Source organism: Phyllostomus discolor, chromosome 3 (genome assembly GCF_004126475.2).
Source record: "Phyllostomus discolor isolate MPI-MPIP mPhyDis1 chromosome 3, mPhyDis1.pri.v3, whole genome shotgun sequence".
In the NCBI taxonomy this organism is placed as follows: Eukaryota; Metazoa; Chordata; class Mammalia; order Chiroptera; family Phyllostomidae; genus Phyllostomus; species Phyllostomus discolor.
This window is the reverse complement of record NC_040905.2, coordinates 116,096,458-116,109,981: the sequence shown is the minus strand read 5'-3', so window position 1 is coordinate 116,109,981 and position 13,524 is coordinate 116,096,458. Positions and strand designations below refer to the sequence as shown.

The 13,524-nt window shown below is 48.5% G+C and overlaps 1 protein-coding gene and 1 pseudogene across 2 annotated transcripts; both read left to right on the top strand.

Annotated features, from left to right (window-relative positions):
- Positions 1-6,420: 6,420 nt before the first annotated feature.
- LOC118499606 lies at positions 6,421-7,429 on the top strand (annotated as a pseudogene).
- Positions 7,430-9,876: 2,447 nt separating this feature from the next.
- On the top strand, positions 9,877-13,349 carry NME4 (NME/NM23 nucleoside diphosphate kinase 4). Of its 2 annotated transcripts, XM_028515199.2 has the most exons (5): positions 9,880-10,084; positions 11,782-11,915; positions 12,189-12,290; positions 12,391-12,503; positions 12,926-13,349. In XM_028515199.2, exons 1-5 carry the CDS (start codon positions 9,994-9,996, stop codon positions 13,047-13,049), a joined length of 564 nt encoding a protein of 187 aa, XP_028371000.1. In that variant the 5' UTR covers positions 9,880-9,993; the 3' UTR covers positions 13,050-13,349. The 2 variants fall into 2 exon arrangements, with proteins under 2 accessions (XP_035877055.1, XP_028371000.1); XM_036021162.1 differs by lacking the exon at positions 12,189-12,290 and having other exon boundaries at positions 9,877-10,084.
- The last annotated feature ends 175 nt before the right edge of the window (positions 13,350-13,524 follow it).

Sequence of the window (13,524 nt, the reverse complement as noted above, 5' to 3'; positions counted from 1 at the left end):
CAGAGGTCTCGACGGAGGGGGACGGTGCGCGAGGGAGGTGGGATGCAGGGCTGGGGGAGGATCTTGTGGTAAGCGCCGGGGACCGGCGTCAGAGGCAGGAATCCGGGCATTGAATTAGAACGCGCAGTAGATTCCAGGTGGCGCTGGCCACTCAGAGAGCCCCAATGCTTCCTGGAGGCGCTGGGTGGTCCCACGGGACGCAAGTGTTTGTGGGTTCACTGAACCGTGGGCCAATTGAGGCGGTGCAGGACGCGGAGGGGCACTGGGGGAGGCACCCCACCACAGACTGGCGGGTCGCGCACCCGTTTCTGCCTCTCCAGTGCTGGTGACCACTGCTACGCCCCTCACAGAGCTGAACTCCCTAGCTGTCTCCTCAAAGCTGCCAAGAGTGTGTAAACTACAATTTAAGATGAAAGGCTTCATGGACATATGAGAATTTCACATTGGTGAGTGGGACTAACTCTTCACACTTTACACAGGGATAGATCACTAAGGATTTAAGCGTAAATAGGAAACGATCCAAGACTAGAAGAAAACTCGGGTACATTTTTTCGAGTCTTGGGTAAGGGAAGGCATTTTTACATATGGCCCCAAACTCAGAAGTCCAGAGGCAAGACTGGAATATTCAACTAGGTGAAAATCAATTGTTTTCTACAGAGCAAAACTACTTCGGTCAAAATACAAGTCATAAGCTGGAGAGGACATGCTTCCACCTTGTATTACAAAGGTCCAAATTTTAATAAGATTAATAATAAAGAGCTCCTACACAAGTCAATGAGAAAAAGACCCACCCTGCAATACAAAACTATCTGAGAATATTCCTGGAAAGGAAATGCAAATGAACAAGAATGGGCTCCAACTTCCCTTCTTAGAACTTGAAATTCAAATGTAAAAGCACCCAGAGAGACCTTTTTCTTTCACCTAACAAATCTGCAAAGATCGGAAAGTCTGATCAAACCTCAAGGGTGAGCCAAGAGACATGTTTAGTGAGCTTTGGAGAAGCCTCTGGACTCTGAGTACATAGTCTTGCATCAGTTATTCCACCGCTGTGCATTTTCCCTGCGGAGACATTCGCAGAAGGGAACCCAAATCTTGGTAATGAGATGATGGGGCATTCGATTCCCAGACGCCCATACTGTGACTCAAACACCATTATAACAGTGTGACTGCAGAAGGAAATCAGGAATCTCTGCACTGGTTGGAAATGGTCTACTAGGTTTAGCTTTAGCTCAGAAAAGGAAAGATCAGAACAATGTTAAGAAAGGTACTGGTTTGGAAAGAAAAAAATTTTCTTTAATTTATTTGCATGTTTCAAAGGCACAGAATGACTGGAAGTGCCCAGCAGCAATGGCATGGGTTTATCCTTGAGGAGGGTACCACATGGCTAGGGATGGGATGGGATGGGGGGTACTCTACCTGTTTGTACCTTTTGAACTTTATACTTGGTGGGAGGCAGGGTGAGGGTTAACTGGAGGGGAGGGAGGAGAAGCTGACCCACCAAGCCCAAGGCCACTTAAGGCTAGTGAAGGGGGGGTAGTGGGGGAGGTCTAGGAAAGAAGGAAGCCAAAGGAGGTAGAAAACCGGAGGTGTAAAGCACAAAAGAGACCCTTTGTTCCTTTGGAATTTAGGCTGGGCCCTAGAGGTGGGGCTCCTGCAGCTCTGAATTTAAAGAGACAGAGATCATTTCTGGGATTTGCTGAGCTGTGATTTCAGTGCACTACGCTGACCCAGTTATGCTGGGGACAGCAGCTGTGGTCAGCTCTGGGCACTGTTCCACCCAAGACCCATCCTCTACCCCAGGCTGGGCTCAGAGGCCCCCACCACCACCTCACTCTCACTCCAAGGACCTCCCCTGAGTGTGCCATCTTAGTTTGACATTCCTGTGCTCAAGTTCCCTACCAGGTAGGAGGGGAGGCAGCAGACACCCCTCACTCCAGTGCTCCATCTAGGAGGCTGGTTAACCAGTAGATGGACAAGGAGCCCTAGACTGGAGCCTGGAGACCTCTGCTAAATAAGAGCATAAGCAATGGAAAGAACCCTAGAGCCCACCTTGAGGGGCTTCATTTTCAAGACGGGAAACTGAGGCTCAGCGACTAGAGGGGTCTGTCTGGAGACTTTTGCATATACACAGTGTTGTGTTCTATCTCACAGCCTACAGAAAAGTGAATTCCAACTAGACCAGACTAGATGGTCAGCTGCCAAGAATAAAATGATCAAAATGTTGAAAAGAAACTTAGAATATAGAGATAAGAAAGAATATTTTAACCAAGATGGACAGGAAACTATGAAGGAAATGTTACTTATTTTACAACATTTTCAAAAATGTTAAGTAACTATAAAAAGTATGAAAGTAAAAAGCATGCTAATCATCAATTAAGTTAATAGACAAATGGGAGAAAATATGTGCTATGCTTATGATAAAGGATTAATACACTTAGTATAGAAAGGAAATTTACACATTGAAAAAAGACCCGAAAGAAAATTTGATACAGGATATATAAAGGCAGTTTACAGAAGATGCAAATGGCACTAACATGAAATGCTGCTAGATTGCACTTGTTTGTCTTTACTGTTCAGTTACATCTCTCCCGCCTTCTTCCCCACTGCTCACCCCTACCCCGCAATCCCAGTCAATCCCCCACTGTCTGTGGCCATAAATCTTCCATTCATGTTCCTTTTCTTGCCTCTTCCCTTTCTCCCCCTCCTCCACCCGGCATTCCCCTTCTCCTCCCCTTGCACTCGTTTTAATACAAAGTAAAACAAGATTGACTCCTCATCAAAAGCAGCACAGGTAGACTTCTCAGGATGCAGAGCCTCACATTTGGCTGGTGGGAATGTGAACTCCCCAACTTTTTGAAGGTTACTGTGGCAACATTAAAATGTAACAGAAAGGTGCCCTCTTAGCTCAGTAGGCAGTGCGTCAGTCTCATAATCTGAAAATGTAATAGAAAGCACGAAAACCTAAGGACAGACACAAGGGTGTTGGCTGCAGAAGTGTTTGTGTTACTGTCAGAGTTTACCTAGATATTGAGAAGGGGAGCAAAGGGAACTGGACACTGAGCTTAATAAAATGGGGAACATAAGCCTACTTGCTAGCCAGGAAGCTAAAGCTTCATACCCCAGGGGATTACAGCACTGCTCTGCCAAGGGGAATTAATACTCCTCCCTTCCCCCATCCACTACCAAATTGTTGGGGGGCATTGGGAGAGGTGCTGGACCTAGAGGCCAGCCAGTCTGACTAGGGGGTGTAAACCCATCTAAAACCTTTGAAAGTTTAGGAAGTTGATTGGTTCTTTTGAAAAGCACCTGGTCCACCCCAAACTCTAATGTAATCCCAGAGGGAATGAAGAAGCTGCTCTGTTGCTCATGACTTTGTATGATGCGCTTGCCTGTTCTTTCCATGGCCGTGTGGCCCCAGCAGCCATGCAATTTCACAGGCAGGCTCTGGTCAGAGCCTGAAATGGACTACAGCTGGAAACACACACTAAGCTGGCCAAATGCTGGACTGGACTTGAAAATATTTCCACCTTTGTACCCTAGGAGGACTGCAAGCAATCAAGAAGGTATCTGAGCCATTGTGTTCCAGGGAGAGACATATTCCAGTCCAGGACACAGAACATAGGAGACAGATAAAGAATCAATTGCCCATCAGTGGACTGAATGCGAGCTGCGAACCAAAGGGTCACCACACCAGTTCAGTTCCCAGTCAGGGCACATGCCTGGTTGCTGGCCAGCTCCCCAGTACAGGGTGCTTGAGAGGCAACCTCACACTGATATTTCTCTCCCTCTCTTTCTCCTTCTCTTCCCCTCTGTCTAAAAATGAACAAATAAAATCTTAAAAAAAAAAGAGTCAGTTGCCCAGGACACAGATAAAAGGATGTTAGGGAAATTCTCAGACTGCAACTTTCATCTGATTAACCTCTTTCTTGAATTCCAAATCCCTGACTTATATTTATAAAAAAGGCTAGCTTGAAAGAAAGTGTCAGACATTCTTTTAGGGCACATAACCTGCCTTCTTCTCAGATTGCCAGCCATCCGAATAAAGCGCCTGTAAAGATTCAGTCCCTGTCTTTGCTTATTGGGTGGTGGTGACAGGCAGCATGAATGCTGGCTTTTCCAGTTTCAGTAGAACAGTGGAAACCCAGGGGGCAGCTTCACTCTCCACATGCACAAACCATGCCACACCAGTCTCCTGTGAGTGGGTCCTTGGAATGCTTTCCTTGTCATCCCATGGAAGAACCGAATTTCCACCAACATTTGTAGTTGCAGAAACTTGGGAACTTTGTGAGGGGGGTGGGCGAATAAATTATGATATATTGATATATGATGAATGTTTACATAGGTCTATGGGTCTTCTGAAGGAATATTAATAAAGTAGGAAAATCTAATTGCTGGATAATGTGGATACATCCCACTTCCAGAACAGAACACCATTGGACCCTCTCACTAGCTCTGTGAGTGTGGACCAGGTGGGGTGCTGTCTGCCCTTGCAGAGGGGAGGGCTGTTAGAGGGGTGCGAGGAGCACGTGAACATTTCCCCACAGACAGTCTGTGCCTGACCACAATGAGCATTATTATATTTGCTTTGAATAAAAATTCTAAAGGTTAACAAAAGCAGGGAAAAAGCCCCACTATAATTCAATTTTATCCAAATAATTGTTGGAAGAGCTACAGCACTTGGATTTCAGGGCTTCCCTATCAGGCCTCTCTACCCACCCAGCGGAGGAGGAGGAAAAAGTGCTGCCAGTGCCTTTTCACCGCCCTTCCCCTCCCATCTGCCTCATCACTCCCTCATCTTCCTCATCACTCCCTCATCTTCCTTCCTTCCTCCCTCCCTACCTTCCTTCCTTCCTTCCTGGTTACTACAGGCACTGGTGCCACTGCCCTGGACCCAGCCTTACCTCCTACCATTTCCCTTCTGGCTGTAGGCCGGTGCTCAGCTCTGCACACATTACAGAAATGATTGAGGCCCTTGGGCACCCTGGCTGCCACTGCACCCTGTCTGTCTCTGACCCACCCTGGGCTCTTTCTCCAGGTGCATCCCGTGTGCAAGGCTAATCTACAGACGTGGGGTAGCCTGTCACTTACCCCACAGTGGGTTTCCTGAAGGAAGGAACTGGGTCAAACCTTAATGTGGTCTGGCATAGAGGGGTGGGTGCAGAAGTCACTTTCCCTCTTTGTCCTGGTGCCCCAGTATATAGGGGCACCAGCATAAACTAGACCAGGGTGCCCAGACATCTGGATTTCGTAGAAATAGTTTTTCCCAAAAGTTTTATGAACAATGCAGGGTTTCTGAATATTTTACCAAAACAAAGTTTTTCTTAGGTCCAGTTAAGATCTATTATTATCATTTCAGAAAGAAAAATCATTTTCAGTGGTCTCAGAATTGTCTGTGTCAATTAGTCGCTTAAGTCAAGACTGGTTAATGATTACAACGTACAGTAAAATCTTCAGAAGGAAAGAGAATATTTTGTGGATCATTTTGGGTTTTTTTGGTATGTGGTAGTTTTTAAGTTATTAGTTTTAAAATCAGTATTTTTTATAAATATATATTTTAAAGATTTTATTTATTTTTTGAGAGAGGAGAAAGGTGGGAGAGGAGAGAAAAAACATCAATGTATGGTTGCTTCTCAAGCGCCCCCTACTGGGGACCTGGTCCAGCAACCCAGGCATGTGCCCTGACTGGGAATCCAATAGGCGGTTTGCAGGCTGGCATTCAATCCACTAAGCAACACCAGCCGGGGCTAAAATCAGTACTTTTTAAAAAATTCCCCTCCCCTACATCTAAAATCACTACTTTTTAATGGGAACAACTTGACCAAAAATTTCTCACAGAATTTTGAGGCCCATTCAAACAAAGTTTAATGAGAAAAAAAAAAAAGTAATTTTCCAACCAAAAGTAGGAAGTACATATCCTTAGAATTATGCTTAAATGAAGGTTAGTTTGGTTTTGTTTTTTGAAGCTCAGCATGTAGGTCTTGTTTATCCCCGTTTGATCTAGGTACTTGTGAACCAGAAGATGAAGGGCACAGATGGTGCCCTCAGGGCTCTTGGCCCACATGGAACTGGGAATAAGGTCCAGCTACATTAGAGCATGGTGACCAGAGCAAATTCCTGGTCCCCTTCCAAGGGGTCACGGAAGAGGGTAATAGGGGCAGAAGATGGCTGCCAGAGCAGGAGGCCCCAAGAATTATGCTCTGATTTGATGGCTCCCTTGGGTGCCCCTTACCAGTTGACCTGGGCTGGCAGGTGGGGGTGAGGCTATCTGGGGCCCCTCCTAGAGAAAGCAGCCCACCTTTCCTGGCTCCTCCCTTCAATGACCTGAAAAGAGGTCTAACATGCCTAAAATTAGAGTGTGGGGGGGATTGAGGCTGGGAGGTGGGGGTGGGTGGGGTGGGTAGGGTAAGGAAAAGTGGTGGTGGGAAAATGGAGACAACTGTACTTGAATGACAAATTTAAAAAATGTACAAAAAATTAGAGTCCAAAAGAGGACAGGAAAGAGGGGAGGCAGAAAAATTAGTGAAGAAATAATAGCCAAACAGTCCCAAATTTGGTGAAAGACATTAATTTACAGACTCAAGCAGCTCAGTGAAGCCTCAGAAGAATCAATACAAAGAACAGATGCAGGCGCATCACAGCCAACTACTGAAAACTGAACGTGAAAAGGTTAAAAGCAGCCAGAGAAAAATGACATTCAAGGGAACAACAATTTTTATGACTTATGACTTCTCATCAGAAACCCCAGAGGTCAGAAGACAGTGGAATGTCATCTTTAAAGTGCTGGAATAAAGAAAAAAACTCCTGTCCATCCATAAGTGTATATCTAGCAGAAAACATCCTTTAAGAATGAAGACAGCCGTGGCCAGGTAGCTCAGTGGGTTAGAGCCTCATCCCGATACACGAAGGTTGTGGGTTCAGTCCCTTATCAGGGCACACACAAAAATCAACAAATGAAGGCATCACGAAGTGGAACAACAGGCACTGACTACTTGCTCCTGGGCCATGAGGTTTTCTTTTTCTCTGCCTTCAGGCCCCCTGTCACAACCATGCTCCCTCAGATCATCAGTCAGTCCAAGAAGCATCCGGGCTTAGTCTCCCTCTTTGTATTTATTGGAGCCGGGGTGCTGGAGCAGTGGGTGGCGAGCCTGGCATTGTTCCATCCAGATGTCTGTCGGGACAAAAAGAATAACCTGGAACTCTAGAACAAGCTGGGTCCCAATGAGCAAGATAAATTCTACTCAGTGAATGTAGATTACAGCAAACTGAAGAAAGGTCCCGAGTTCTAAATGAAATATTTCATGATAAAGCTGCTGAAAATGAAGGTCTTCCAGAAGTCATCTGCACAGTTTTCTACTTAACCCTCCAAATGCATGAAATCATGTGGGTGTATTCTGTTGGGGTTTACACTGATTAGTAAAGGTTTGAAACTGGAAAAAAAAAGGAGTTGAACAACAAATAGTTTCTGATGTCTCTCTGTCTCTTTCCCTTCCTCTAAAATATCAACTTAAAAAAATAGAAGAATGAAAACAATTTTAGATAAAAGAAAACCAAGAGGATGTTGCCAGCCAATTTGAATGACAAAAAAATGCTAACAAGATAAATCTTACATTGTCTTAACAAAGAGATACAATAATACAGATGGGTATGTTTATGGCATATGCTGTCGTGGTTTTACAGTTATATATTTGTCTCCAAACTCACGAGATCGTACATATTAAATATATACAGTTTTTGTCAATATTTAACGGCTCCGTTGGTGTGAAAATGAATATAATCTATGCTGGGTTCATATTATTATAAATACTTTTTTCTCCGACTTCCGGCAAGATGGAGGAATAGGTGGACGCACCCGTACCTCCTCGCACAACCAAGAACAGAACCACAATAATTTACAACAATGATTTGCAGTCATAATATCAGAACTGTCAGAGGATTTATCTAGATGGAAGTCGGACAGCCAAGAAGTTGAAGTAGACCTGTACATCCAGACTGGTAGGGGATGACGAGCTGAGCAGCGGGCGTGGGGCTGGCGCCGGTCGCAGGCGCGTGGAGGTCGGGGGAAATTTGGCACAAAATCGGCTCGACAGCAATCCGGGGCAGGCGCGTGGAGGTCGGGGGAAATTTGGCGCAAAATTGGCGCGACAGCAATCCGGGGCGCGGGAGTGCTGCGGTGCAGCGGTGATCCCTGAGTATGCAGAGCTCACGGCCCAGAAGCCCAGGGAAGTGTCTGACTCCAGGAGAATGGAAGGGTCGCCTTTGATCCCTCCGGTCCCCGCTCCCGCCCCCGCCCCCACATATAACGTCACAATCTAGCGACTGGGGCGCCCAGCCCCGGTGAACACCTAAGGCTCCGCCCCCCACCGTAACAAGAGCGACCAGACCAGAGAAAAAATAAATAGATAAGTAAAATAATAGGAGAGATAGGGAAAGACATAAGACATGTTTCCAGCAGAACAGATCAGTCCCCCAGGACTCATCCTTTTGAGTGACCAGGAAATAGCCAATCTATCAGATGCACAGTTCAAAACACTGGTGATAAGGAAGCTCACGGAACTGGTGGATTTTGGATCCAAATTACATGAAAAGATGCAGATTACCATAAAAGGGATGCAGGAAGACACACGGAGGAGAGCCAATTGTGAAAGGAAGGAATCTGAGTCTCAAAACAACACAGTGGACGAGCACGAAGATAGAATCAACCAAGCAGGAGGGCATGATGAAATAAGAATTCAAAAAATCGAAGAAAGGCTTAAGACCATCGAGGACACCTTTAAACGCTCCAACATCCGAATTATAGCGGTACCAGAAGGGGAGGACCAACAAGTGGAAAAGTTATTTGAACAAATAATAAAGGAGAACTTCCCCAATCTGGCAAAGGGAACAGTCTTCCAAGAAACCCAAGGAGCGCAGAGAGCCCCAAAGAAGTTGGACCCAAGAAGAAACACACCAAGGCACATCATAATTACATTAGCCAAGGTAAAAACAAAGGAGAGAATCCTAGAAGCAGCAAGAGATAAGGGGACAGTCACCTACAAAGGAGTTCCCATCAGACTGTCAGCTGATTTCCAAAGAGACCTTACAGGCAAGAAGGGGCTGGAAAGAAATATTCCAAGTCATGAAAGACAAGGACCTACATCCCAGATTGCTCTATCCAGCAAAGCTCTCATTTTAGAATGGAAGAGAAGATAAAGTGCTTTTCAGATAAGGTCAAATTAAAGGAGTTCATCATCACCAAGCCCTTACTTTATGAAATGCTAAAGGGACTTATCTAAGAAAAGAAGATAAAGAAAAGACATGTATAGTAAAAGGACAGCAAACTCACAATTATTAACAACCACGCCTAAAGCAAAACCAAAAGAAACTAAGTAAACAACTAGAATAGGAACAGAACCACAGAAATAGAGGGCACATGGGGGGGCTAGCAGTAGGGGTGGGAGGAGGAGAGAGGGGGAAAAGGTATAGAGAATAAGTAGCATAGAATGTAGGTTGAAAATAGATAGGGGGAGGGCAAGAATAGTACGGGAAATGTAGAAGCTAAAGAACTCATAAGTATGACACATGGACATGGACTAAAGGGGGGGACGTGGGTGGGAGAGGGAGCACAGGGTGGAGGGGAGTGAAGGGGGAAATGGGACAACTGTAATAGCATAATCAATAAAATATATTAAAGAAAAAAAATACTTTTTTCTTCTGGCTTTAACAGAAATTGACATACTTTTCCACGAGCCTTGCAAGGTTTGAACGGTGGGGGTTGGGGATGTAGACGGTAGGGTTGGGGTGGGGTTGGGCAGGGGAAGGGGCGGGGGTAGATGGGGAGTTGGCCACTACTTCCAGCGGTCTGCCCACCCTCCCTACTCCTCTCCATCCCTCCCTCCACCCCTCCACTCTTTCTTCCCCCCACCCTCTGCCCCGCCTCCCTTTCTTCCCTCCCTCGAAGCTTTATAGTCCCGCTCGCTCGTTCAGCTTTCAGGCTGCGCCCCGGGGTCGGGCGCCATGACGGGCCTCTTAGGGCGCGTATCGCTGCGGAGACTGTTGTGCAGACTGCGGACCCCGGTCTCCAGTCTGCTAGTGCGCCCCAGCTCGGGTGAGTCGTCGGAGGGGGCTGGTGGGTTGCGCTTCTCAGCCTTGGTTAGCACTTGTGCCGAATGGGCAGCCTGGGGGATGGGGGTGGGGCGGGGCGGTGGGGCGGTGAGCCTGAGGGCCAGAGCCCGGTAGCGTAGCTCTCCTGATTCACTGGGAAGCCTTGGGGCTCTGCTGGTCAGGGAGGGGCACGCGGTGATTCGGCTGTATGGGAAGGTGCATTTGGAGCAGCGTTCTCCTCGGGTACCAGCCCGGGGCCAGGGCAGACCTCCGCACCTTTGCCCTCCAGCCCGGCAAGCCTCCTCTCCAGGTTGTCTCGGGGCAGAGGGACCGGGAGCTCTGGAGCTGGAAGGAACCGGAGGCTTAGTGGCCACATTGGGTGATAATGAAGGTCCCTGCTGACTTGGGGCTCCCTGAAGGGGGAGTCAGTTTTCAGCAAATGAAAACCCCTTCCACGAAAACTGTCTTTGGGGCGTTTTCTCCAGGCCGAAGTCTTCCTTGGCCGTACCTATTTGGGGCCCTGGAGCCCATATCTGTACTATAACTGGTTCTCCACTCTAGCTGAGAGCCAGATGTGATGGTGTTCCAAACGCTGGGAAGAGTGAATTGCCATCTTCCAAGGCCAGGCTAAACAGAGGAGTCCCCTAGGCTCTGAGTTTGGGGGGACCAAACAAGCCAGGGGGGTTTCCCCAGAGGGCCTCATTCAGCCCTGAAGGGATGTGGTGGTCACCCATAGCACAGGTTTTGGTTAATTCTCCTCCTGGGGATGAGGAATAGGCAACTGCAGATGTCCCCGGGATACTGGCCAGCCTCAATCCTACTCTTCTGTCTCCACCAGTTCTCTCTTTAAAGGACTTTGCCCGACACCCAGGATCTGGGCTCTTAAAAATTTGATCCTGGATTCCATGCTGAGGGTTTGCATAACTCTGGAAGTGGCCTGCGGCTGTTGGAGGGTATTGCAGCCTCTGGTCTCCTTGGCTGTGGGTGGAGAGAGCTCAGTGCCCTCTCCCTGGGTCTGGAAGCTGCTTGCCTTGCAATTCCACAGCGGTATAGTGTTCCTGTCTGGCCAATAGGTGTAAGAAGAGAAGCCCTTCAGATTCCCTTACCTGCAGACAGAAACCCCTTTACCCTCCTTCTCAATCCCCAGGTCCCTTTTGTTCTGGTGTCCATGGCCTACCTGGTGGGGGGAGTATACTGCACTTCTCCCTGGTGGCCTGTTATTTCTTCACCTTAGACCCAGAAGACGGGCTGAGGGTCCCTGGTGACGTGGCAGGTGGAGGTTCAGACAGTGTCTGTGCCATCACCCCCAAGGACAGGAATCAAAAGTGAAGCCAAGAGTCATGCTTTCTTCCCAGTGTGGTATCTCTGTGCCTTCCTGGGCCTTCCGGCTCTCCAAGATGCCTCCTCAGGGTACACCAGCTCCATCATGGGCAGCTTCTGTTACTGCCTGGGAGGAGCCATGGTCCCTCTGACAGGTTGGAAGCCCCCAGGAACCCAGTGCCCTGGTTGTCCCAGACAGGCAGCACCATACTGGGCAGTTCCTGGCGTGGGCACCTCACTTCCCTCCAGAGCTGCTCTGCTGAAGGCAGACACTGAAGTCCAGAATCATCTGGGCTTGGCCCATTTGGGTCCTGGCAGGGGAACACAGGTCGGGAGATGTGAAAGGGTGAGGCTGCATCCCTGACCCCTCCTCTTCTAAAGGAGGGCCCTCCTGGACCTGGGAGCAGACCCTGGTGGCCGTGAAGCCAGATGGGGTGCAGCGGCGGCTTGTTGGGGATGTGATCCGGCGTTTTGAGAGGAGGGGCTTCAAGCTGGTGGGGATGAAGATGCTTCAGGTAACAGGACTTTTGGCCTGTGGGTGTCCCTCAGGGTACTAGGGGTAGGGCTTCTCACAGAGCTGAGGACCTGAGCCCTTCATGTCTTAGCCCCGCTTCAGGAGGAATGTCCTGTTAGAAGTAGAAAGGGAGGGATGGAGAGGTGGTATCTATCCTACACTACTGTGGTTGGTGAACCAGCCCACGTCGGTGTTATCTGCAGTCGTCGCCCCAGTGCCCAGTGGGGTTGCCTCTCCAGAGGCTGCTTTCATTCTTTCCCCCAACACTGTCCAGGCACCGGAGAGCGTCCTTGCTGAGCACTATCATGACCTTCGGAGGAAACCCTTCTACCCAGCCCTCATCAGCTACATGAGCTCCGGCCCTGTGGTGGCCATGGTATGGCCTGGTGGAAGGGGTGGAGGGCCTTGGACTGAGCCCAGAGCCGCCGAGCCCTTGGTGATCCCCACTTTTCCTGACCTTTATCTCTGTGCTGCAGGTCTGGGAAGGCCCCAATGTGGTCTGCACCTCAAGGGCCATGATAGGACACACTGACTCAGCTGAGGCTGCTCCTGGCACCATTCGAGGAGACTTCAGCTTCCACATTACCAGGTACAGGAGCCCTGACACATTCAGCCACAAGCTCCTTGTCTTGCTGGATGAAAGTAAATCTAAAAGAGGCTTGTGATGGTGGGACATCAACCTATTTCCTAGTTTCAGGGAGGTAAAGCATTCCCTGTGTTGTGTGAATACTCTGCCATCATTGTCGTTATCTGACTATATCCTGCCAGATACCCTGAGGGAGGGCTGGTGGGAAAAAGAGGCTCCGAGTAAGTCTGAGCTGGTCCACGAGGTTGTGGGTAACAGGCCAAGGCCAGGCTGGAACCCAGTTTCCTAGCTCCCCTCTCCCTTTCCCCCTACATAATCACCCGTCTTAGTCCTCTGGACAGTAGGGAATCAGCGGGCCATTCCCAGGACACCCAAGGTACATTTCAAGCCTATACCTTACCTCTGCTACCTATCACCTGGCACAGGAACGTCATCCATGCCAGCAACTCCGTGGAGGAGGCCCAGAGGGAGATCCGGCTGTGGTTCCAGAGCAATGAGCTGGTAGACTGGGCAGACGAAGGCTACCGCAGCAGCCTCTACCCATCCTGAGCCTCAGGATGCCCTCAGCTGTCCCATCATTCACTCGGGACCAACTACCTCTGTCCACATGAACTTGAGCCCACCCCTGTGTTCTGCCTGTCTGTCTCAGACCACTTCCCTGTTTACCTTCCGCCCCAGCCCAGATCAGCTGAGCCAACTTTATGTGCCTTTTGTATTCTAAGCCAGCAAGAGATTGGATCAAATCCTTTCCATACCACAATGCCAGACCACCTTTGGGGTGTCTCCAGAAATGGGTAGTTTATCCTCCACTCCCCCAAAGGGGAGACATTAAAACTCACTGTGCCGTGCGTGGGGGTGGAGTGCTTATTAAGACTGGGTATGAATCAGGCCTTTATGCAAAGTTGTAAGTGGTTTGAGAGTAGAGATGAAACTTACCATCTCATAAACCTATAGGGGATCAGTAGCTGTAGAATGTATGATTTTGGCAGAAGTCCAGAGACCTCCAACCTAAAATTTTGGGGAA